Below are 26,658 nucleotides of genomic sequence, written 5' to 3' on the forward strand. Positions count from 1 at the left end.
ATTTTTAGTGCAGAAACCAGGTTGGTATAGCAACAGAAAACATCCCAGCCACAGACATTCACCCAGAAGGCAGCCCAGGAAGGTCAGCTAACATCAAGCTGGATTTCAGGAGACAAGGATTCCAGGTAAAAGAAGGAGAGATTTAAGAGTCTTTTTCTGCAAGAGTGGGAAGATTCTAGATGCAAGAGATGGGTTGTAAAACACAATTAAGAGAAACTGAGGGTCAGAGACATTGCAACAAAATGACACTGGAATTTTTGAGCTGCACAGCAAGCAAGTTCAACCAGTTCTAGGTATCCTGAGCTATTTCTGCAAGGCCCACATCTCCCAGTCTCGGGAGAAACAACCCTCTAAGTTTAAAGAGCAACAAGTCAGAAATTCACACTGGGTCAGTCCCGAATCTTCAATGCAGTATTTTTAGTCTGGGGACATATTAGCAGCACATGAGATGGTTCAAAATAATAGACAAAATTGTTATCCTTCTGAAGCAGTAACATGACACCATGGAGAAAGCCTTAGGTAAGGACTCCTGTACCCTGGGCTCTGTTCATAGCCCTGTTAAAGCTCTTGGACAAGGAATTTCTACCCTTTCTGCTTCACTTTCATCCATACAGAGAGGGAGAGACATGTGGCTCCTTTGCAAAACCACCTGAATCGATTAAAAAGTACAATAAAAAAAACTAACTCCTTGTATTTCTTGTTCAAATCCAAAAGCTGCAGGTAAAGGCTCTGTGGTGGGCTTTGTATAATTAATTATAACCATGTTCTCAAAATATTTCTTGTTCTCTCACATCTATTAGGAAGCAAAAGCTAGGGAGAATACTCTCCATTTGTACTTAATTAAAAGTCACCAATTAAGTTGGAAGGGCTAGTTTTTTTTTTTTCAACTTTCAAAATTTTTGTTTCTGAATAATTTTGAAGTAGAGCTTTAGGCCATCATACACAAGTTGAAGGCTGTCCTTACTAACATTTTGTGAACCCCTTAGAAGTAATTCACAGATCACAGATTCATTGACATCTGTTATCCTAGATTTGTTTTGATCAACTGTTAAAGCAATACCCACATCTTCAGGGTGAGGATGGGTCATGACAACTTAAATGAATCTGTCCCATAAAAAGCATTTCTAATAAGCTCTGAAGCAAGGCTTTTCAGGTTGATAGTAGACATATACATTAAATAGAGTAAAATAGTGGTGATTCCTACAGATCACCTCAATCAGCCTTGTTGATTTACCGCTTTGCACTGTCCCATAGTAATTGCCCAATCCTGCTTATTCTGTGACCCCACCACCTCTAACCTCACAGCAATACTCTGAGATTATAGAAAAGAAACAATGATTCACTATCTTGATATTTAAGTTGTTTTAACTGTTTTCACTTTAGAGAAAGTCAGCAGACTCAAAGTGGCTCTTCTGTCCCTGCACATCACCCTCACAAATGGGAATCCCCTCCATGACAACCTGCACTAGATCCCTCTGTGAAGCTGCCTCATCTCCAACTATTTTACGCTAACACATAATTAACAAGTTACTGTTATCACTAAGCACTCTGTGGCATCTCTTCCTTCATGCAGGAAGGAAGGTGATCTCCTCAAAGCAGCAGCCAACTCTTCAAGAAACAGAGAACCAGTTATCATTAACATTGAAATACACACTCATTTGAAGTTCAGTGCAGCTCAGAAGATGGTCTGAATATGATGAGCTAGCACTTGACAGCTCCGTCCAAATTGCTTATGCTATAAATGCTCCAAGCAAGCTCCTCACCCGGGTCTTGCACCTTTCTGTTCATAATGTGAGGCTATTCAGGGGTCACCAAAAGGTGACTTGTGGCCAACATAACCAGCCCAGCAAGCATTTCTATTGTCGACAATTATGCAAAAAGATCACTGTACAGTTTAGCTCCACTTCCCCTTCCCTCTCTTCCCAATTTAAATAAAGAAAAAGCTGTCTTGACAAAGGCAAAATTATCTTGCCAGTATAAATCACACCCACATTCAGGAATGGCTTATTAGCACATCATGCAGGTTGGCTTAAAGCACCTCCACAGTGGTCAACACAATGGAGCCCAAATTATTAATTTGGGCTTTCAGTGCCATTTCCATCACAGAATGGTGCTTTCCTTCTCAGAGGCTTTCCAGCAGCAAGGGAGACACAGGATGGCTAAGGAGAGCATTTTGAAGACTGACAAACAAACCTGAAATTATGGCCAAGTCCCAGACAGGATACATTTAACAGCTATGAGAACAGATACAGAGATTTAGTCAATAATGTTTTGATGAGTTTTCAGGCTTTCTACTGTTTGGCCTTCTAAAGTACAGCCAAGAATGTCAGACAAGAGCACTGCCAGTATTTCTTCACTCCATGCCTTGTAAGCAAACACTGAATACTTAAAGAAATCACTTTTTCTGCACCAGTAATTTATTAAGTAACTGAATCAAGTCTGTATAATTCAGCATGAGGTTTTTATTGTATCAACTCAGAGCATTTATCCTAAACTTCTGCATAACTTCTATAGATTGCCCTCAATGTATTCTGGTTGTCAGTGAGAGTACACCTTGGACCTTAAGGAGCTAATTACAGAAAGTGCTTTTGTAGGCCAAGAGACCATTCAGCTTCAAACTAGTGCAAGACTTCTAAAGGAAGTTTAGAGTTTGCTTCAATTAAATAAAGTTTTATTCTAGTATCAGAACCTTTAGATTCTTGAAGGCTCTCTGAAAATCAGCTGGTCATCCATCCTTGAACAAGCTCTCAACTATTCAGAGTACTAAAAATTTAGAGTATATCTCCATTGAGCAATTGCAGGTAATCTTGTGACACCAAGAATTCATTTGCTTGGGGAAGAGAGCACAACTAGAACAGCTGAACAGAAATTGATTCAATCAGTTGAAACACTCTAGTTTAAAATTAGAAGTTTCCAGTGAGGGGAAAAAATCCCCTAACCATGACACAGTAAGTTCAGCACAATACCTGGGTATGATTATTCTTCCCATTCAAGAGTTAAAGCAGAGTTTCACAATGCCACTACCAAAAATAAAAATACTTTATTGATATTTACATATAATTATGTAGCTCTACAGAATGTTCAATGCAGCAGCCTAGTAATCACTATGACAGAAACTGGTCCCAAACAGATTGATGTTTATATTCCTTTTCCCTACAAAGTTCTTTTCACAGGAGCTTAACTTCATTATCTCTTCCCCTAATATCAAGGAAGTTGGCAAGAATTATTTCTCTTGGACATGGAAAAACATCCTCTCCAGAAACATCCTCATGTTTCTCCAGTCATTCTTTAGGGCAACAAAATGTTAACTCTAAAAGGTGCTCCTTAATAACTACTGAGATTTCTCACACATTTATATTTGGTCTAATGTGAACTGAGAATTAGAATTTCACTGTCATTTCCTTTGGAATCACAAGTGTAAGTGTTTTTAAAGCTTTTTTCTTTTTAAAAGCTTTCATTTCCTTTAGCTATATTATACCTTCATTTGTCAGCTTGAAACAAGCTCCTACCTAATGTGTTTTTAATTACCATCATTTATTTACATTTTATACCAGATAACACTCTTGCTTTTCAGGCATAGACAAGGGCCCTGGTTCCAGAAGCTCCCAGAGCTCCGTTTAAGTAGGACTCCACACAAACCCACCTTCACAACATTAGAAGCAGATTCCTGAGTAACCCCACAAAGAGATGATCTCTTCCTACTGCCTGGGTTATGCCGTCCATTTTATTAAGTGACTCCTGAAAAGGAAAAAGACCACAGCTAGCTTAGTTTACTTTTTTTCCCTGTTCTGAGGCCATCAGTGAGCACCAACACGACAAATATAAAATAAAGGAGGAAAAGCCTCATACACTTGTCTGAAACCCAAACTAAAGAGCGTTATCGTAGTATTGGGAAAAGACAGCACAAACAAGAGCGGGCACGCCGGCCAAAGAATATAGAGAAATCCAGAAGGGAAAGAAAGGTTAACAAGCAGCCAGGAAACCGAGACGAGCCGGCACCCACAGCACGGCAAATCCCAGCCCAGGCAGGGTTACCAAGGCGCACGGCACCACAAGGCACCGTCGCCAGACGCCCGCCCTCTCTCCTTCGCTACACACGGCATGAGCGGAGCCTGCCCGTGTGCTGCCGGTGGATTCCGGGCCGCCCTGGGCCCGGCTCCCGCGCCGGATCCTCACGGGCGCCGCCGCGGCCACAGCCGGGCCCGGGCGCCGCCATTGCCGCCCCACACGCGCGGCCCCGGCCTTTTATAGGCACCGCGCCGCCCCACCCCGCGCCGCGCCGCCCATCCGCCCCTCCCCAAGCCGCGCACCGATAGTACGGCAGCGCCCATTGGCCGCGCCGGCGCCGGCCGTTTGTGTGGGGCGCGCCGATTGGCGGAGCGCGGCCGCCCAACGGCCGCCCGCTCGCGAGCGCGTCCCTGGCGGTGTCAATGGCTCCTCCTGCCACGGAGCAGCGACGGGCCTGAGCCGGGCAGGACCGCGGGATCGCCGGGGGCCGGGACGGGGGGGGCGCGGCGCCATCGTCCCCCACAGCAGCGCTGAGAGAACCGGCGGCTCCTTCGCCTTCGAGCGAGCCGGCAGCGGCGGCGGGACCCGCGCCCGGAGATTTCCCCCCCGCCCTTCCCTGCTGCCCGCGCCTGCGAGGCGGCCGCCCCGGGGCTCCCTCCGAGCGCCCCCGTCCCCGCCGAGGCACCGGTTGCCGGAGGATTCCCCCCCTCCCCTCCCGCCGCCCACACGAGCCGGCAAATGAACTCGGTCCGAGCCGCCAACAGGAGACCCAGGCGAGTGTCCAGGCCGCGCCCGGTGCAGCAGCAGCAGCAGGAGAGGAACAACGCCGCCGCCGCCGCCGGGGATCGGGGTAAGCCGGGCTCGGGGCCCGCCCTGCGCGGGGACCGGCAGGAAAAGCCCAGGCTGCTTCACCCTTGGCTCCCGCTCAGGCCGCGCTTTGTTTGGCTCGGGCTCTGCCCCGGCTCGGGGGGAGGCGGGGGCTCGGCCCCTTCCCGGGCCGGGGAGGGGGGAGCGGATCGCCCGCGGCCCCTCGGGACAGGACACCCCCCCGAGCCCCCGCCCCGTCCCCGGGGACGGCGAGCGGGCGAGCCGCCCTCTCCCCCCGGGAACACCGGAGCCTCCCCGCGGGGAGCGGCGGGCCTGGCCCCGAGGGCCGCGGGGGGAAGAGCGCCCGGGGGGCTGCGGGGCGGGGGGAGGCGACGGCGTCGGGCCGCTCTCGGCGGCACCTTCCCCGAAATGGTGTCCGGGGGCGGCGGCCCCGGGTCTGGCCGAGGCTCCGCCGGGCCGGGCCCGCTGCGCCGCGCCTGCTGCGCAGTTCGGGCTCCGGCTCCAGCGCCGGCGGGGGGGCCGCGGCCCATCGGCCATTGATCCCCCCCGGCCACGCCGCCCCCGCCGCCCCCGAGCGGAGCGGGGGCTCGGGCCGCCGCAGCCCGGCCCTGCCCGGCCGGGGCCTAGCGAGAAAATGTTGACAATTGGCAGCTAGCGGGGGAAAGCACCATTGTGTGAGGGCATGAGGAAGCGGCGAGGTGGGATTGGCCCCTCATGGAGCCCGGAGCGGGCTGCGGGGGGGCTCGGGGGTGGCGGCCCCTCGGGCCTGGCGCTGTCGCCCCAGTGGTGGCTCTGGGGGTGCCGCTGTGCCTGTGCTCCGAATGTGCAGGGCTGCTGGTGGCTGGGCTTTTTTTTTTGCCTTTTTTTTTTTTTTTTTTTTTGAAGGCGAGATGGGGGTGGGATTGGAGGAGACATTTTGCATGTCTTATCTGGTGGATTGGATTTTAATTTTTTATGCATTATCTGTCACAACTCCGGCATGATAAAGAAGACTGATCCGTGGTGCGGTCTTAGGTGTACAAATGCCTTTTTAAAATTAAAAAAAAAGAAAAAAAGCTTCATTGTCAGCTGAATGTCTTTTGTTTGAATATCTAGGATATCGCGTTGAGAACAAGGTGTTTTAACTACGGAGATGCGTCGCGATAAATATTTTAGTGCATTTTCTGCAATCAGAACATTTTAAGTAAATGAAGTAAAGAAAATTTAATCTAAGGAAGTATTTTTAATTCTCCATTCCTCTCCCTCCCCTCCCTCCCCTTCCTTCCCCCGCCCCCCCTCGCACACATTGGTCAGAGCAAAGAATGTTACCCAGACCAGATTGCTGTGTATATAACCAGAGGATGTGATGTCTTATGCCCAATTATGGGTCTTGTGTAAACCTTCCAAAATCTTCAGTAATTATATGATTTAAATGACTTCTCTGGTATACTGACCTTTAAAAGAAAAACAACAACACAGAAAATAAAGCAAAACAACAACACAGAAAATAAAGCAAAACAACAACAAAAAAAAGAATTTCCTCTCAAAGACATGCACTGAAGGTTTTCATCGTCAATCTTCCATATGCAGAATATAGGCATTTTTTCAACCCCATGGCTTACTTTGCCTTTTAAACAGATGAAAATACAACTTATAAAAGGCATCCGGAATGATGTGCTTATGGATTAAATGCAGTGATTATTCAGTTTTACATTGGACTGCCACTGTTCATATGTTACTAATTTGGTAAAGATACAGGCAGAAACTTTCTCCATTAAAATGTGAGGCTGCAGTGTATTTGTATTGCTCTGACATTTCTGGAACTCTGGACTCACCTATTTTTTTTTTTTTTCCACATTGTTCTTCTGGTTCACATGGTTGACCACTCAGTGGTGATGAAATTATAACAAAATCAAATTCCATGGCTTGTGGAAATTACCGTTCCATGTGGATCACTGCTAGCTTTTGCCTTGCATTTTTGAAGGTCAGTTGTGCTAGGTCTCACTTGGCTAAAAATGTATCAACAGCATTAAGGTTTTTTGTCATTAGTGTTTCATCTGCATTTGGGGGTGTCTCTAGTGCAGTTTCTGTTCTATCTCAGGATTTGCAAGGTCTGATCCACCATATCTGGAAGGTAATTTCAGTTTTACCTGTGACTTTGATGGCTTTGTGCAGGGCTATTGCAGTAAAGGCTGATGAATAATGCTACTAAATTAAAAGCCAATATGCTGGGGTTAGACTGTGCCATGCAAATCAGTGTTGACTTTTTTCACCTTTATTCCCAAGCAATGTAGGTCATCCTAAAAAAGGCTGTACAAAAGAATCAGTATAAATTATTAGGAAAGGGTTTCTATTGAATTCAGATTTAAATTTGTTAATAAAACCCTCTTACTGGATACTGTGAGTGCAGCTGTGACTGAACAAAAATGATTTTTTGTTACTGTTAATTTCTTTCCTCCTTCATATTACAGCTCTGTGCTTATAGGCACAGATATCATGGGACAGAGTTGATAATACAGCTCACAGTTAATCTTTGGAACTTCTTGTTTCATATCATTAAATTGCTTAGTAAAACATGTACTAGGTCTTGAGCTTTATTTATTATTTAATGCTGTGTAAGTAGACAGTGTTTTACAACTGAGTAACAGCTGTTACATGTTCACTGCTGGGTTAAAATCAAGTTATGATGCCTATTGTTAATAAATAGACCACTGAGAAAAAATACTTTTCTAAAAATCCTTCCTCAAAGGCTCCTTATAAGAATTTAAAAATCATACAAAGCTGTTCTTTATACTGAAGTAATTTTCATTTTATGTGTGTAGTAGGAACAAATCTAATGAATATATAACCATGCTGTCTATAATATACATTGATGAACAATACCTGTGTCCCTGTGTTCTGATTAGTGGGGAAGGGAGATCATAAATAGTTGCAGATAAAAATGTTTTCTCCCCCAGACTCCCTGTGTTGTTCAGCCAAGATAAGATGTCATCAGGATACACTTCCCAAGATGTTTTGCCTTATGCTCTGCTGTTCACACCTCCCTCCATCTAAGTTAGCCACTCTGGCTGCACCATGGCACTTCTGTTCTGCCTTCTCCCTCCTGATCTCTCCCCAGTCACCAGTGGGGTTACCAGTGGTTTATTCAGTGGTTTTGCTATTCTGCATGAATGATACAGAATAGATGTGCCCTTTTATTTTCTTTAGGACAAAGGTCTACCCAAAAGGAAATCTGCACTCGGTAATGTTTATGATTAAATATTCCCATGTTTGCTTATAGTGCTGTTTTTTTCTTCCTTGATTGCATAGGTTTGGCTAGTTTTGCTAGGAAGAAGACAAGGTTATACAGTTATTTTAAAAGACCAAAAGATCTTGTCCAGAATGCAGCTGAAATTGTCAACCTCAGAGCTATCATATGAATATTTTTTTCTTGTTTCTGTTCTTCTCAAAATAATAACTCCATTAGTGCATATGTGCCTGTGTAAGACCAGCACATCATTGGCTGCAGTGCTAATGAGGTTCTGAGCTGCATGTCCAGAATTAAGTGCTCTTAGGCTGGGCTCCTGTGTGCTGATAAGTCCCCAGCTGCATCTGCCACGGTGCTGCTGTTCCTGCTGCCGGCGTCCATGTGACACGGCAGGGGCTGGCTCTGGGCTGCCTGCACCAAATGCCAACTGCCTTTTTTTTTTCCCAGGTTGATTTTTGGCACGAGTGCTGCTACAGGGAAGGGATAACACTGAACGCCTGTGGGTGTGGTGGGACTGTGGCAGCTCCATTTTAGATCGGGTTAAGTTGGGTCAATACTTTTGGAGCTGAGGCGAATTTAATACGTGCGTGCTGTAAACCTACCTTGCAAGTTTGCTTCCCCTCCTAGCCCCAATCTATTTTGCAGTGAAAACAAGATAGATACACCCATACAGTCTGTGTGTCACTCTGCAACTTCTGAACTTGTTAGCTCATTTAAACCGAAGTTGACAAAGGGGTGTGAAGTTAAGTTTTGTGGCTGGGCAGAGGACGAAGACAATGAGGGAAAGACATTTATAACTCACCCTCTTCCTACCCATGCCAAGAAGCAGCAACCAGCTGGCCTGTCAGCACACAAGGTAATTGAATTAGTCATTTGTCTTATAGGGGACGCGAGGGCTTGACGGACTGGGAAAAAGAGTGGGTCAGGCTGTGTAAGACAGACATGTAGAAACTAAACTCCAGTAGAGTTCTTGCTCACAACGTTTGAATTTTGTAACGTTGAGATAAATATCTTAGGAAAGGTAAGGAGTCTTTATTTGGCTCTGTTTCAAGTGTGTGTGTGAAAGCACGTGCATTATTATATATGATTTTTTTTTTAGTATGTGCTAAAGGCTTATTTGGTGAGTGCAGGGCAGTAACAGTAACTGAATTAAATTATTCTTATTCTGAAGCAAGTGCACAGACTTGCATCAAAGCATCTAAATGGGTTTCAGTTTTTGTAGGGTCATCCCTTAAGGCAAGAAGTCAAGTCAGGCATCAGTTGCTCCACATGGAAAGAAATCTAGTTAAGGCTTTTCTCTTATTTCTTGAAAGTGAGTCATGGGCTGGGAAAAGATATGGAAATAAAATTCTTGGTTTTGCAATGAAAAGTTTCCGAAGTCTACCTTACAGATAAAAGTTTGGAGCCTATAAACTTGGTTCTTCAAGTACAATTTCTGTTTCCCAAAGCCTCATTCTGAATTAGGAGTACAAAGGAGTATCTGTATACCTTTGTTGTCCTTCATATAGGACAAGTGCCTAAACCTATGCTAAAGCTTTCTATTTCAGTTGGAGAGATCAAAATCAAGTGTATTTGTTCTTGGCATACACAGTAGTGTTCATTGCCTATAGTCATGGTATATTTTAGTCAATCTATTAACATTAACATCAGTTATAGTTTCCCAGAAATATCAAATCTTTTTTTACTTTCTGTGTGACAAAAACTTGGAGCCCAGTGGTTTAAGAGATAATGAAGCCTCCTCCATGGGTCTGTTTTATTTATCTTTGTGCTTTGGGGGAAGGTTATGCTCTGTGCCCCCCTCCTTGCTCTGGTGCTTCCTGGGACAGTCACAGCTGCAGAGTAGACCAAAGCTTGCAGTGTATGTCAGGCTTTTACTGCAGGTGTGCAGGCATGAAGCATCTCATTTGTTGAGCATAAATAAATATTCCATGCACTGGATGTGAGGCTTTGATGCATATGCAGGGAAGTGGAGGCCTGGGAAGGCTGTGTCAGGCCAGCAGCTGCCTGGGAGGGTCAGGCTGGCAGCCTGCTTCCATGGCAGCTCCCTCAGCAGCGTGTGAGCCCCGTGTGCCTCGCCAGTGCTGAATGTGCAGAGCCACTGCTGGGCTGGGTGTTGGCTCAGCACACTGAGCACACACACACAGGGGTGTCCCAGGGCTGCCACTGCAGCCAGGACAGCTCTGGCCCACGCTCTCCTCTGGGTCCCTGGGAAATTGGAAGGAGGATGCACCAGGTGCGTTGTTAACGTGCATCACCTGTGGCAACACTTAAACTTCCTCTTGGAGGCCTTGCCTCGAAACTCTTTGGTCTGCTAGGGAGAGGAGGTAGTGTGCTTCTGTAAGGTTTTTAAGTTGCATTGATTAGTGATTAAAGGTATTTAGTCTTACACATTGCAACAGATGCAATAGGAAAATTAACCCAGAGCTGCACAACATATGGATAAAAAAAGAAGCAGAGGTGAACTGACTGAACTAACAAGAATTGAGAAAATGGAAGGTTTGTCAGTTGAATTTGTCATTGCCTAATCTTTTCATGGTTTCAGATTATTAGGTATTTCTTTCTGTTTCTTACTTGGGTGATGTTTCTGCATTCAGCACTTGGATTGGAAGGGGAGTAAAACTTGGTGATTCTTGCTCATGATACTAAGCTGTAGTATCTAAATATAATCTAGCTTTTAGTCAGAGTCCTGCAGTTCTTGTGAAATGGGGGCCAAGGAGGGGGAGGGGAAAGAGAGCAAATTAAAAGCATGCAGTGAAATTACAGAGTATCAGAATTTTGCTTTTGTAGTATATTATTGCTTTTAAATTTTTGTAGAAGAAAAGAATGAGTTCTAGATGTGGGTTCCTAAGTAAAGAAGATGCTCTAGAGGCATCCTCTATTATGTGCCTTGTACTTCCTGTTAGAAAGTTTAATTAACTTTTTTTGAGGTGATTAAAATATATGAATCTGAAATCCTTCATAAAAGATAGCCTGAATAGTAGTTATTGTGGTTCCTCTCAATAACAGTTTTCATGATTATAAAAATCAGGAAATTCCCTGTTCTTAAAATTATTATTCATTTGTGGGTAGAAGCTAGGCTAAACAGGCAATGAGCACTTATAAAACCTGGAGTTCTTTCAGTAGGCTTTTGGGGACTATTTTTTTGCTCTCCTCTGAGAGATTTCCTTTCCTTGCATTTTTCCAAGAGAGCTAAGTAATGGTAGAGCCTGTTTGTTAGAGAAAGAGGTTCTCCTGCTTCTAACTTGATGCTCAGCCTTTGCCTTGCTTTGTCACCCTTAGCTCCCTGAACCATATCACCACAGAAACCAAGCCTCCAAAACACTGGGAGTAGTTCCCTGCTGCTTTAGCTGTTGGAGCTCTCTCCCTGCAGGGCTGGGTAAGAGACCTGCCCATCAGTGGGACTGGCCCCTGCCCTCCCAGGTCACCCCTAGATCAGCTTGGCTGTGCTGTGGGGTTGGAGGCTGCCCCAGTGCCTGGTGCCAGTGCTGTGTTTGAGAGGAGCTGTGCAGTGCTGCTGGGGCTCTGTGCTGTGGGACATACAATGAAACCTTGTGTTCCTTGTAACAGAAACCTGCAGTTTCCATTCCGTTGCCAGGTTTGTCAGGTCCCTCTGATGTCTTATATGTGAGAGTTCAGGCACTGCTTTGTTCTGGGAGCTCAAACTGCTGCATAGTTGAGCTCTGCCTGGAAACCTTGTCACTCAGGCTCCTGGGTTTGTTTCTGTTGAGTGCTGTACCTTGGCTCTATGTAGGTTGTTCCACAGAAGCCTGTGGAGATATGCTTCCCATACATACCGGATATCTCTGGTATTCCTGTATCAAAATAATAGTGGTGTTTATCTTCTTGCACAGCCAGTTCTGTGTTCCAAAAATCTGATTCAGCTGTACCATGTGAGTGCCAGTCTAGTGCTGGTAGAGCCTATAGAGCTTTCCCTCACTTTTTCTGGTGTGACTGACTGCATTGAGCTTGGTAGGTACACACAGCATGGAGAGATGAGCACTCCTGAGAATGAGATTGGAAAACAAAAGCTTGGGTTTTGTCCTACTTTGAATTGCCACTACATGGCAACAAGGCCAAATCAACAACTGTACTTGAAATTCCTGTACTTACTTTAAATAACCACTGTCCACACCAGCAGAAGAGCTGAATTTGCAGTCTCATGGTCATCATACTGTGTGTATGGTTTTATACTGAAGGGCTGGTTAGCATTAATAGGTCATGTTACAGTAACTGTTTCCTTTTGGTAATCCCAGTTTGTAGTATTTGGAAGCAGCCTGTTTACCTTAAGGGCTCTCATCTGTGCCTTCTCTTCTGTTGCTTGTTTTCATCTTATGCCTCCAGAAGCAAAGGTTCCAGGGTTTAGTGTCTTGCTTTCTGAATAGGGGTGAGCTGTAGCTCTACAGCAGGTCTACATTTCAAGCTATCTTTGTGTTTGGATAGGTATTGTAGGATGACAGGTTACCATGTGTCAGCTGATCTGGGGTGTCTGATTCACAGTAATTGTTCATGTGTGTGCTCTTAGCCTGTGGCAAATGGAAGGTAATTTGAGTTAGCTTGACCCTCTTTTCATTATGCTCTTGCAAGGCACTCCCTTCTCCATGTGGATTGTTAGACCTGCTGAAGAGCCCTGGCTAAAACAATAATGCAGTTTCTGTCTCTCAGATAGTTTGGCTGTAGAACAGCAGGATGAGGACTTCACCAATTTCCTGTGTTGTTGTGGTTTTGAGGCCATACCTTGCTGAAGAAATAAATCCTACAAAGATGCTATCCTGAAAACCAGTCAGATGTTACAATTGCCAGGTGTGTTTTCCTTTAGCAGAACATACAAAGCTTTATTATTGCATTTATAAACATATAAAACAAGTTATTTATTTCACAGTATCTTGGTATACTTCTTTCTTGTTTTTGAAGAAGTACATTTTACCTTGATTTCTCTCAGATGATGTTTGGTAATTGAAATAATTCTAACACTGCAGTAACAATTTTCGATGTTCTCATTCAAAGCCTATTGAAATCCCAGCTAACTGAAAAATTCCCATTTGCTTCAAATGGCACTTAAATTTGATCTGAAATGACATGAAAGGTAAAACAATTGATTTTCTTTTTAGTGCCTAGTTCTTATTTGAAATTTGATTTTCCAACAGCAAATCCAGTCCAGTCTGGTTCATCAATAATTGTTAAAAATCTAAAATACTACTTAAATGTTTATGGGAAAATATTCTTCAGTAGTGTGATACTGCCATCCTCTCTTGCTGCCTTAGTGAATTCTTAAGGCTCCCAGAGAAACTCAGAACTGTCTCTTGAATCTATTCCATTTCCTCTTCTTACACAGATTAATCTCTTTACTTAATTACTGCATTACTGATCCTGTGTGTATATAAAGTATCCTTCCTATTTTTTCTTTCTTTTTTGGTCAATAAATGTTTTTTCTAGGAGATAATTGGGTAAAATTTACAGTTCCCAAGCTTCTTGTACTTGGAAAAGTCAGAGGAAATGTGTAAATTTCTTCTTTAATTGGAATTTGAGACGTAAGCCTTGGTGCAGACTTGTTGTAGGCCTGTGAGAAATAAATAATTGGGGAGTTTATCAGCATACCTTTGGAAAGTTAAGTTTGTCAGCATACCTTTACAAAGAACATTATGCTGCAGAAGCATGGGAAAACTTCAGATTTTAGTCATTGTTTCTGAGGACAGAATTGAATGCTTTGTCTAAATAAGCCTTTCCTGACAGTTGGGAAAGCAGGAGCCCAGAAAGGTGACCCAAATGCTGTTGGGTCATCAATGTAAATTGTGTGTAGTGGTTGCTCAAATTAATGTTTGCCATTTCCCTCAGTTGTTGCTGTCTTGACCAAGGACTACAGCCCTTAGATGGTTGTTACATTAATCCTTGTCAAGGTGTGATGCCTCACCTTTCTCTGCAGGTGGTAGGATCTGTGACCATGTCCTTGGACATTCATCCACAGTCTTTGAAGAGCAGTTATTCAAAATAAAACAGTTACTCTGAAGTTTTGTTTGCTCTGTTTGGGCCTGTGTTGGCTGCAGCTGTCCAAGATGACACCATGGGTGGGGACAAGAGGTAGCTGAGCTCTGTCTGTTATGACCCTGGAAGAGCAAAGGTCTGGGGCAATTGCCGTGTGTGAGGGTGTGTAGTGGTTTTTACATCCCAGAACAATTGCTTTTCATGGAACAACATGCTGGTTTGGGTTGGAAGAGACCTTAAAAATCATTTAAGTTCAATTTCTAATTTCCCTCTTGTATTAAGATCCATTTGGAGCTTCCTCTGATTGCATTTTTAAGTCTCCCTAAAGCTGTACAATACTTGAGCCTCTAAGGTACGTGCCTTGGATTGCTGTTGAGAGAACCTCCTTCAGCACAAGAGCTGTTGGGCCAGCCAGGCAGCAGTGGGAGGAGAGAGGATCAGTGCTTTGGGCTACTGTTGCTGTCAGGATGACTAGAAGAGGAATGGGTGTGATTGTGATAATGGGTGATACCTGAGCAACTTCAAGTGGCCTTTGATAACAAGTTTAGAACCTTTCATATCTTGCCAAATATCTTCTCATTGATCAGCAGCTTGTGATCAATAATCTGCTGATACACTTGACAGCATCAGTATGGTTGTTAGTCATTGTCAAATTTTACCGTGGTTTGAAAGGTTTCAGTAACTGAAAAAGGCATATCCCAGTAGGTTCAGTGGGTGTCTGTCTAATGAAGCTCAGTTCTGAAGATCAGTTCATCACAGTACTTGTCAGTGTGCTGTTGGATCTCCCATTTTGTCTAAATAATGCTTGAACCTCTGAGCTTGTTAACTTTAAACAGGAAATAATGTTTACTAACAGCCCCATCCCCTCTAAAACTGTTTTTTAAATGTCAGAAAAGAAAGAGGAGGTGAAATGATTTTGATTTTTCGGTTACAGACAACCTAAATTTAATATGTAAGTTTAACAGAAAATGTATTGATCATACTAAAATTGAAACCTGTACATTTGTAAAAATGTGGGGAAAAGAGAGACAACAGAAAATCGGTTTCAAACAAATTTTTATTTTAAAATTTCAGTCTCAATAGTATGTGGTGTTCCAGTTCAAGATCAGTTTTCATTAATTCATTTCAAAAATTCATTAATTTTCAGCCTGTATTTTTCTGGATAACTTTTTTTAGAAACAGAAGCTTTGAGTTTTCTCTCTTGTGGGTTGCTCGTATGCTGATTAATACAGTGGAAAATAAAAGGAGGTTGTGTGTGGAAAAAGCATAATTTTTAACTCCTCTTTTTCAAAGGCCTGCCAAACAATACCTGTTACCCATTGGTGCTGAGAGTGGATTCATTGCCATGTTCTTGGGTAAATCCCAGCAGACTGAGTGCCTAGTTTTTCATTAATTTCAGTATCAGAGAGTGCAAGAAGCTGCCAGGATATTTTTGTGTGTAAGATCTAGAAATGTTGCACAGTTGTGTGGCATCAAGAACATTACCTGAATCATAGTGAGTTGGGCACAGTGATTTTTCAGACTAAATACACTTCAGTTGTTATCCTAATGTTTCTTTCCTATCAGCAGCCTTGGCCCTGAGCATTGCTCTGGGCTACCACTATTAGCAACCAGGTAGTCTGCTGAAGTGGTGCTGTAATGGCTGTGAAAGGCAGACATTTTCAACTCTTTATGTCACTTGCATGGTAGAAATAATTACCACTTTCATAATGAGCAAATTTTAAATAGTGAAATGGACAATTTCTTTTTCTTATTATCTTTATGATGTTTTGCTGCAGATGTAGTCAGTAAAATTATGTATATATACTGAGTATTAAACATTAACTAAGATTTATTTCTTGTAACATGTGTAGGGTCCTGTTAGCAGAAAGATTGTTTTGCATTGATATAAATGCTGTGTGCATTATGGTGGCTGGGGTAACTGCTGGAGTCTTTTTAAGATTTTCTTAAGATTTCTGGGACATATTTTGTCTTTTCCCCAAATTTAAAAGTACTACAGAAATGGCCAAGTACATTACAGAAAATGAATTTTAATTGGTCTAGCTTTTGAAATCTGTGTATGGTTTGAGAAAGAGCAAAGGCATCAGAAGAGCAGGGTTTAAGAATGTGTTATCCTGCTTGTGTTGAGTTTTTTTCTCAGTTAAAACCAAAAATCAACCTGCTTTTTTTTTAGTAAAATAGAGAAGTGATATATTTCCTCCCAAGCCTTGCCTCTTTCTCCCCTCTGTCAGGTATTTTTCACTATAGATATAGAGACAATTCTTAAGTATCCCATTCTGCAAACCCAGCTGGCAAAAATCTCCCCATCTAGATAAAATTTCTTAGTGACAATCACTGTAGTAGACTTAATGACCTTAAGAGTTTAAATTAAATAAGAAATTCTTTTAAGAGTGGATTTGCATGCATGCGTGCATATTTAATTTTTAAAGTGAGAGGACAAATTCAGTGGTTCTTTGTTTCCTCTTTTAGTGTTTCTAGTAACTGCCCTGCAGTGGGTGGAGTAAGGCTAATGAGCAGTTTCTAGTCCAGAAGGTTCCTGACTTACTGATCTTTTCACAGAAATCCTTACTCTTGTATATGCTCAGAGTTTACTTGGGAAAGAGCTGTTCAAGCATTCAGTGATGTAAAAAGAATACTAATCAGTGCACTCAACTTTAATCCTTCCCTTCTGCCTGAAGGTCTTGTGTTGGAATTGCAATAAACATGGGGAAATATCTGTTTTTCTGCCACTAGTGATTGCCTAGAGTAATTTCAGCTGCTGGTAAAGGATCCCCTTTGTTTTACTAATTTGGATATTTGTATTGCAGAGCTTGTGTGTGTTGCAGACCTTCAGTGGAGCCTGTGCTGTCATTGCACACCTGGGATGTTCTGATGTGCCATTGTTCTGACATCAGCACTGGGAAACGAAAGCATGAGGAAATGGCAGAGCTTGCCCAAAGTCACCAGGGAAGTCTGTAGGCACAGTTTCACTGATATTTTAAGCAGTGTGATTGCAAATGGCTACCAGAAGGGATTTTCTCAGCGATTTGCTTCTTCCTTCCTTTGTTTTAATGACTGTGTACCTGTACAGTCACTCCCACTGTGTGTGGGAGCTGGTGGGAAAAGGTCTGCACCCTCCTTTCTGGCAGTATTATACACTTAAATTGTTTTATCTTTATCATGGAACCACATCTGTGGCAAAGCACACAATTGAATGTGATGTCCTTGGGTTCCTGTGGTCGTACTCCAGTTGTGAACCATGTGGTGTCTCTTAGTACACAATACCTGTTTTCTTTCTGGACTTGTTAGTGCTCATCTTGTCCCAGGCTAAAATCTGGATGGGTGTGCTGGGAGTTGTTGTCTCAGCTGCCCTTTGTTCTGTGCTCCCAGCTGATCCTTGTTCAAGGCAGGGATCACTGAATGGCTCAGGATATGGCTGTGGTGGTGCTTAAATCTGTCAGGGCAGCATATGAAGGTAAAGGGGAGTTGCAGTTGGTTGGCTTAATTATGCTGGGCTGAAAACTGGAGCTGCTCTTGCAGTGCCACGTGAGCTGTGTGGCCATCTGTCATTGGGGCACCAACTTACATTCTAAGGGGCAGCTGGCAGGGGTGAGGCTTGCTTTGCCTGGCAGACTTTTTTTTTTCCTTTATTTGCCAGTGTGTGTCAGTCAAAGCCCTTACTTGTGGGTAAGGCAGAGAGTTAGGCTTGTTTTAACTGTTTGTGCAATTAAGTTTAAAAAAATCCTAAGAGGATCAGTGGGCATTTCTGTGAGAATAAATAATGTTCTTATTACTTGCATTCTGTGTCCTTATAGACTCTTTTTTGTGCTTTTGAGATACAACATTGTGACACTTGTGAAGCCATAGGTGTGCCTGTGGGTGCACTGAACCATATGTATGGCACAAGAAAATGACACATTTGTACTAAAATGCAGTGTGACATTGGGAAAGCACAAATACCAAAGGAAGTGCATTGAGAGATGACCTGCAGCTCATGTGGAAGATTTAAACTCTGAGATTTTGCTCTGGTTCTTGAGGAACTTCAGCATAGGTTCTGAGTAGTGATGTGGGAACTCCTAATGGTATTGATCAGATTAGCACATTGCTGTGACAGAAAGAGAAAAAAACATTGGTAACATTTTATCTGAGGAAAACTATGTGAGTTTATAAAAGGTAATGGTTGGGAAAATAAGTAGTTGGAGAAAACACTGCAGTTGGCAATCAAACAGTATATGGCTCTTAATTTGAAAAGCTTTGAATATTTTTATCAGAAAGGAAGTACTGCTCCCTCTCTTTTTGTTTGGTGGTTGGCTCTTTTGTTTTTTCAAGACTAGGCATGAGTTAATGGTTTAGTGATTTTGGAAACTCTTAGCAAGTTCAGCATTTACCTTGGCTTTACCTGCTGTAACTTGGTCATGCCCACAGCCCTCTGATGTGCTGGGGGGAGAGGCTAGGAAGCAACAGAATTTAAATAATGGATTCCTGCTGCTCAGAGGTAATCTGGACTGCTACAGATGATGTTCTGCTCCAACTTGAACCTGCTAGTGGCTGCCCTGAAAGGACCTTTATAAAGATGGTACCTGGCATATGGGTGCTCTGTCCTCTTCTGTCCACTTCTCCATCCATTGGGCCAGAGATTTTTAAAGGGAATATGTGCACCATGCATTGCTCTGGTATGAGTCCATAGTTTGGTCTCAGAATCTGTCACATTGTTGATTGTGCCTTTCACAATCACGTCTAGGAGTAAATGGTAGGGCTTCCAGGCTGTTAGGGTTATGAATGTGCAATAGAACATGTCTGAGACATCCCCTCATTGCTATATGTAGCTCAGAGAACAGTCCAGAATTCAAATTTTCCTTACATCTGTCCCACTAAATTATGTTGTTTGCTAGGGGAAAGCAATTTTTTTTTCTTGTACATGTGGTGGAAACATTTGACTTTAATAATTGCTTCAGATTTGCAGGAAATTATATTTAGTTCTCTGTACTTTTCAAAGTTGATTTAAAAAATAAAGCTGTAATAACTTGGAATAAAATGTTACAACTGTCCAGAAAGGGTACTGACAAAGTATTGTACTCATTTGTACTGGCAAAATGAAGTTCAGTGACACTTTAACAATTACTTCCAGTGTAATTATTTCTGATAAGGAACTTGACTGATACTGTCTGTATTTTGAGATGTTCAAGTCCATGACTTAGTTGCCTTGCTTTTGATCTTTCCTTGGGCACCATGCTCCCCAGTAGGAACACACCAGAGACAACTTCATGTAGGGACCTCCTGTCTGAGCCTGTCCCATTGCAGGGGGGACTCCTGCTATTTGTACTATTCTAATGTTTTTATCTTGTGTTTTAATGCATATGTGCCTCCAGTGTCATTTGTGACCGAGTGGGGAGGAATGTGGTGGTGGGACCTGGTCCCTCCTTTATATCTCAAGTCTGTTCTATGCTGGGAAACCAGAGATCTTCTGTGTTTACAGTGAGCCAAGTTGACAATAAGGTTTGGCTTTATAAAAAATGAAAACTAATTTTGAACTGCTCTGTAGTGAAGATGATTGCACCTCTGTATTTGTCCACTACAGGCACAAACCAGGTCTTTTTGCCACTTGTGTTGTTGACAGTTTTATTCCTGTGATTGTTCTGGAAGTTTGCCCTTTTTAAGATTTTCTTCCCAACACTGTCATAGCTGAAGGTTTTCAGGACTTCAGCCACAGCTGATAACTTTTCATTAAGGGAAATCTTCTCTCCTTTTCCATTTGTTTCCTGAAGAACATAAAATATTTTAATAAGGGTTTACTTTTGGCTTAAAATGTAAACTGAAATAGCCAAACTGCGTTTTGATTTTGAGATGCACATGGCTTCTTTTATTGTTCTTCTTAAATTTGAAGGCTCTGGTTCTCAAGTGTGAAATGCCATTAACAAATTTTTCAGAACCTGTTATTTCATAGCTTTTCACTTTGTTCCCAGGGACATTTTCTGCCTAATAGATGGCATTATGTATAGCAGAGATGGTTCTTGCCCTTGGAATGCAGAAGACTCATCTGCTGTGAAAAATGGTTTTAGTCTTTCCACCTAAGTGCTGCTCTTAAAGTGTTGTTAGCATAATACTGATTTTGTGTCCTTAATTACATGCATTCAGCAGTTTACTGCCTGGTAACAAATCTAGCCTGTGCTCTAAATATGACTTTTACTCTCTCAGCTTAGGTTTTTATAAATGTTTAATATTTTTTCATTCTGATTACTGTATTTGACTAGTGCACTTGATCAGAAAGTATCTAATTTGCTATTTCTGTGCACTGTATTTCTACCAGGGCTCAATCTGGTCCTGCACAACTTACTTCTCTGTATATTTAATTAAAGGAGCAGGTGTATGTTGCTTATAGGAGCCACCAGCCTCTTGCCTGGAGGCATTGCCTGGAGCTGCTTGTGGACTGTTCTCCTGGAGAGTGCCTCTGTTTTTTGAGGAGTATGGGTTGCTAGATTGCCCATGTCAGTGAAGGTAAAAGTTCTCAGAAGCAGCATTTGTTCCTACCAAAATACTGGTTTGTGAAGCTGTGAACAAAACCTCAGTAATCAACTAAACCTCAGAAAGTGAACCCAACCCACCATATTTAGAGCATCTGGATGTAGGATGGATGGTGGTATATGTGGAGGAAAATAAATAAAGGTTGCTGTAGGTAACTTCTTGATTAAATTCAGAATGGTGAGACGTTATGCAGTATTTTAAAGAATCATTCTTAAAATACATACTTTGTGTAAAACAATCATAAAATTACATGTGAACCAATTATTTAAATAAATACAGTACCATTTTGGTATAAGTTTATTCATTCAACCTATAGAATATGAACAGTTTGTTTGTTAAATTAGCCATAGTTGGAGAATAAACATGTCAAAAATTGAATCTGACAGTTGCTTAGAATACATCTTAAGACAATTTTTTAGCTATGTTGAGCATGAATATAAAAAAGATGACTAATACTCCATGGGCTCAACCAAAATACAAGGGGAACATGGCAAAGCTCAATGCACTTATAAACTGTCTTTGATATATATTAGAATGTGGAGAATACCCCAGTTTTGCCTCTAGAACAGAGATGTAAGAATGCTGTACTTGATGCAGTATAATTAATATTTGACAAGTATTGTATGTTTTAGTTCAGTGAGGGAAAATACCCATTTATTTAGTAGGCTGGTTTTAACTGTGTTCATGACCCTTGTGGCATACTTGAAGTTGAATGCACAAAATATATTTCACTTGCTAGAAATGTTTTGAATGCTTGTGATTTAAGAACAACTCACAAAGGATTCTTTTCTTTTGAGTCTCTAGTGATGCTGAATCTGCTTGTGTCTGTGCTGGCCCTTCAAATCTGACAGACTACATAAATGTAGTTGTGTAATGGGGGGCTTTTTGTGCTTGCAAATGGACAGGGTCTTGCACATTCTACATGTGCAGGATTTGAACCTCACTGTGATTTGTTGTTCTGAGTTTGCATCTATGATCTTGCTGTCCCATGGTAGGTGTTGGTCTGTGGAGAAGGTGGATGTGGAGTGGCTGTGTAAAGACAGAATCATCAGATGCTTTGCATGCAAGGTTTTCCTCTAGGAACACTTAGACACTTCAGAGGCTCTCTTCAAGGTAAAGATGCTAGGTAGTCAATACAAAACCTCTTGTGTTTAGAAGTGATGTTTAGTACTAGATTGGTGCTGAATTATTGGCGTTGACCTGTGTTCCCTGAAGCACTGCAGTTCTCCAGGATTAAATTATACAGCAAATGTGAAAAGACAGGAGCAGAATGAAGTGGTTCTGACTCTTGATTCTTCTAAGAATTTAAGGTTGGTTCTTATTTTGTTTTTAATTAGCTAGCATATGTATGCAGACATGTGTAGCTCTTGCTATGTGACAAGAATCTTGAACTTTGCCTCCACCAAAGACAGGACCTCCTGTGAGTCCTTTGAGAGTCTGATATAAAATAGAATATGTTTTTCTGGAAATATTTTTCTACATGTGGCAAATGAGAGGCATCTGTTGAGGGAAGGTCATCTCTACAGTGGTGCCTCAGCTTTGTTTACTTGTTGATTTCTGGTTATAACTGGACATTCCAACTGCCATAATATTTTCCCAGAATATCACTGTAGATAGTGCAGTGCATCCATCCATGAGTGTCTATTGTCTATCGTATGGAAGTAAAAATTATTTCCACCATAGTTCAGTCACTGGCCTGTTTCTCATCTTGTGCCAGTATCAGAAATGCACACAGCACTGGCATGAAATAATTCACTGACTGTTAAGTGCTACACTTCAAAGGTAGCAGCCTGATTTGATGTCAGGCCTCATAGTTTTTCAACCATGGTTTGACTGATGCACCAAAATTTCTTTGTGTTCCTTACTTGTTAGTCATCAGTGGTGGCATATGCTCTGACATCTAAAGAAGAAAATATTGTCAAGCAGCTCCTGTGCAGTGACAGGAGTTCTTCAAGGTGTATTTCTCTGTTACCTGCCTTCTAGCTGTGCTGGCTGCAAACTTTTGGATTCACAGGGTTTGGATAATGCCCACTTCTCCAGCCCTTAGCTGGGAGTATAGACTCCATGAGATGTGTGTTTTCTTCCCCAGTTTAACTGCTGCCCAAAGCCCTTTTGGGAGTGGTGCTTCAGAAGCACGGGAGTGGCATTGAGATGGTTTTGGTAGCTTTGGGTTGGAGGGAGGAGGTGGCTGCTCTATGAAAATTTCAGCTGCACAGTAATGAGTGTGACTGTGTAGTTGTCCAGTTCAGTAAAGAAAAATGTGGGATAAGTGTGATTAATGGAATTAAGGACTTTTGGTACTGAATTGATCTCCTCCTAAGTGCTAAAACAAGGTAAAGTAATTCAGATCAAACATTGGAAAGTGGTTCACTAGATTCTCCTTTGTTTTCACAATCATTTTCAGTAATATTTAAATTCAAATGAGTTCATGGAAAATATTTTTCTACCCTTGCTTTACAGTAGTGATGTCTGAAAGAAGCAGCAGGTGAAAGAATATGGGCAGCAATGTCTTTTAAATCCTCCCCACCTACTTTTAAAGATGTTAATCCTTTAACTGATGAATCAGGCAGAACGTGCCAAGATGGCAGCAGCCAGCTCTGGTTTGGCTCCAGCAGTTCCAAGCAAGTTTGTGAGTGCTGAGTTCTTAAACAATGTGCCATCATCTCATCCCAGATTATCAATTAGGAGAAGGAATGGTTGCAAGCAAACCAGCAGGGAAAGAGATGTGAGTGTTGTTCATGTAACCCCAAAGCACTGCACAGACAACACATCAGTCTAAGCCTGTGTGAAAACAAACTCGCTGTGCCTGTGTTGCCTTACTTTCTCCTGTTCTGGCCTTGCTTGCAGCTGTGTCCATGAGCTCTTCAGGGTAAGTTTGAGTTTTTTCCCCTCTGCCCTAAGTGTTTGAAGTGACTGACTTGGCTGAGTCTTCAGGTGCTCCTGTGCATTAATAACAGTGGAACAGTTGAGTAGTTTGCAGGTGTGTCAGATTGGTAAATTCAGAAGAGGTGAAACTGTGACAGGATGATTTGATGAAGGAAGCTGAAACTGAGGTGATGATTACAAAGACTGACAGAAAATAGGGCCTGGAAAATAAATTCAATTTGCTGATGTTATATAACCATCTTAGTGCAGCCTGTAGATTCATTAGTTTGGGAACATACTTTGTAAGGGAGAGTGATTGTGTGTGGCTTTGCTTTTAGCAAATTGACAGTAATTTAGAGTGAAGGTGTAGGAGGTAGAATATATTAATACTCTGACTTTCTAGCTGGTGTGATCTTGTCTAGCAGGTGAGTTTTTCAGCGTGTTCAGCCAGCATGTGTTCTAGCATACTTCAATTTACAGCTGCAAAGGTCCTTGAAACCTTGAATTGGCACAGTAGCACTTCTTGAGTTTTCTTTTTAATTTTATTTTTGTAACTGCTGAGAGCTTAATAATACGGAGACAGAGATCAACCATTCTTTCTGTACCAGTGACATTCCCAGGACTGTCAAAGCTGGTGCACAGTAATAGTGTAAGTATTACCTCATTCCAGGTGAAAGACCTGGGGGTGGGGGTAGACACTATTTTGAAGGTCACCCTTAAGTAGGTGGTGCTTGTATGTCATTCCTCCTGGCGTGAGCAGAAGTGACTGCAAGAGGCTGAGATGGGGAGAGGAGGAGCAGGAAGGGAGTGTAGCTTGCTGCAGAGAGCCCAGAGTCCTTTCTGAGCCTCGGGAGAGCCCAGCAGGCACAGCCCAGGGGTTCCTGCCATGGCCTCTGCTCAGCTCACTGTGCCTGGGGGGCTTCACTTCTGAACAGACCTGGGGGTTTCCCCTGCTCTGCCGCCACCCTAGCCGTGCAGATTTTGAAATCTTCATTCTCTTTTTAAACAAAGGTATGGTGGGTGTCTTGGAGTTTGTCTTCCCTTCTTTCTCAGCTCTAGCAGTAAGGGATTAATCTTCTCCTGTAGCTCTGTAATCAAAGCTTTTATTTTGGTTATAACCACGTTTGAGCAGTGTAAACAAGATCACACAGTCAGGCAGGGGTTTGTTTACTTCATGCTGGTCTTCCAGGTAAACACTAATACCTCATTACCTTTGGGTCTTTAATGTGGAAAGGTGAGGAGAGAAGCAGCTTGAGTGCTCATTTTTACAATTTCTGTACATTGGCTTTGAGACTGACCTCTTAGAATTTTTTTCTGTACATGTAATTAAAGAAATTGAAAAGGAAGGATGTTTCTATCAGTTAATCATCAGCATTCAACTTCATAGAAACGTTGCTGTTTCTCTAAAACAGCTTTTTGTTACTAATATTTTATCAGTTGCTGTCCCTTTACAAAAACACTGTTTATTTAAAAACAAATGGATAAAGACTTGGTGATGTTCCACTTGCCTGGTCAAGTGTACAGAAGGGCCCTGGGATGTTTTACAGCCTAACTCTGGGTCAAAATGCATGGCACTGGTGTTTTTCTGCACTCAGATCTTTGGACGAGGGTGATGATGAAATGAAACTGAGTCTGATAGTTGGGAAGGAATGATGTAATGTGTGTATTATGGAAATCTAAGAGAAGGACACAGTTTCTATTACTTTAACAAGTTATATTTTAGCACTTCTAATCAAATCTTGAAATTGCTGTGCTGAGGATGCTTTGATTTAATTTAACATAGAATTTCTTCATAATAGATTTTTTTGCTGACAAAATACATTCTGATACAGATTATTTGACAACTTAACATAGTAACACTGGTGTGGAAAATATCCACATTTATGTAGCAGTGTAGTTTTACATGTGAATGGTCGAAAATACTGAGGTCTGTATTCCTGTCCTAATGTCACCATGTCTGGGATTTTTAGAAGTGTGGAGTGCTCAGCAGAATTAAAATGAGCTGAGGTTTCTGAGATGCTGAAATAATACATATGTTTTATAGCAAAACAGTTGGATTGGAGCTCAAGTGAAGGAAAATGGTGAGGCCTTCTGGAATCTGAAGAGTAAATACTTCAGGTGTTAAGCAGGAGTGGGAGAGCATTTACCTGATGAGAATGCTGGAGCCAAGCAGTGATTGAATTGCTCTCCAATGGTGCCTTCTGCCTTTGCCACATGAACAAAGCCATGGCCATCTTGGCGAGGGCTCCCATAGTCTGGAGACTCCACAAACTCCAGGCAACCTGTGCTGCTGCTTAGTCACCCTCACAGTCAAAAAAAGAAAAAAAGTCTCCTTATGGAAATCTTTTTCTGATGTATTTCCAGTGCTTTAATGCTTTTTCACCTTATTTGTGTACAGCTTTAAACTCTGAACTTCTTTAGTGCTTTGGCCAAGCAAGTCTTTGTTTTTAGTTTTAATATTTGAGCAGTTTGTCCTGCAGAAGAGATAATTATCTATAAGATTATTTGTCATACAGAACTTACTGGAGGTTTGTTGGCCATCTGTCTTGTTTGTAATACAATGTTCCTTCTTAATGTTAATACTCTTTATACCTGCAGCTTTTTAAGGATATAGGCAGATGACCTAAAAACCACAATAAATTAGTACTGTGAAATGGCAGCCCTCCTCAACCAAGGTATTGTGACTCATGTAGTCTGTTGATGCACTAAGTAAAATTAGTTTGGCTGAACAAGGGGTATTTTGTGCTCTGGTGGATCAGTGTGTTCAGAGCTGTATCAGGTCTGCACACCTCTGACTCTTCTCTCACACTGTGTTTTTGTGTATATATCAAATTTGGCTCCAAAAGATTGCCTTGACAGCTCTGTGTACACACAAAGCTACATTTTTTGTACATGTTTAACTTCTCATCAACACTAAAAATTATTGAAAGGGATAAGATCAAACTGTGTAGGCTCCTTGGGGATGTGGGGGTGACAGGATAGTCAGCACTAGTCAAGGCATGAACGGGAACCTCACCATGGGGCAGCTGTCAGGCCACGTCGTGACATCTTTGAATACTTTCTAATCAGTCTTTCAATTTAAAAAAAATATTTCTTTGGATAAAAAATAATTGGGAAATGTAGGTAAAATAACCAGAAAAGAAGTTTATTTATTCTGCTTTTTTCTGCATGTGTTTTGTCCACTGACTCTCCAGAGTGCCCTGGTCTGTAAATACACTGCTTGGTGTAGATATCTGAGAGAAAACATCTGA

At 42.2% G+C, this 26,658-nt stretch overlaps 1 protein-coding gene across 3 annotated transcripts in view; it reads left to right on the top strand.

Annotated features, from left to right (window-relative positions):
- The first annotated feature begins 4,486 nt into the window (after window positions 1-4,486).
- Window positions 4,487-26,658, top strand: part of FBXO11 (F-box protein 11) — a 70,307-nt gene continuing 48,135 nt past the window's right edge. For 2 of the 3 annotated variants that reach the window (XM_059469698.1, XM_059469699.1), the window contains exon 1: window positions 4,487-4,858. In XM_059469698.1, coding sequence (XP_059325681.1) covers window positions 4,747-4,858 — 112 coding nt within the window. In that variant the 5' untranslated portion in view covers window positions 4,487-4,746. Of the gene's footprint in view, window positions 4,859-10,368; window positions 10,559-26,658 lie in introns of those variants that run through there. The other variant, XM_059469700.1, reaches the window with a different exon arrangement.

This window comes from Ammospiza nelsoni, chromosome 3, assembly GCF_027579445.1.
Source record: "Ammospiza nelsoni isolate bAmmNel1 chromosome 3, bAmmNel1.pri, whole genome shotgun sequence".
NCBI lineage: Eukaryota > Metazoa > Chordata > Aves > Passeriformes > Passerellidae > Ammospiza > Ammospiza nelsoni.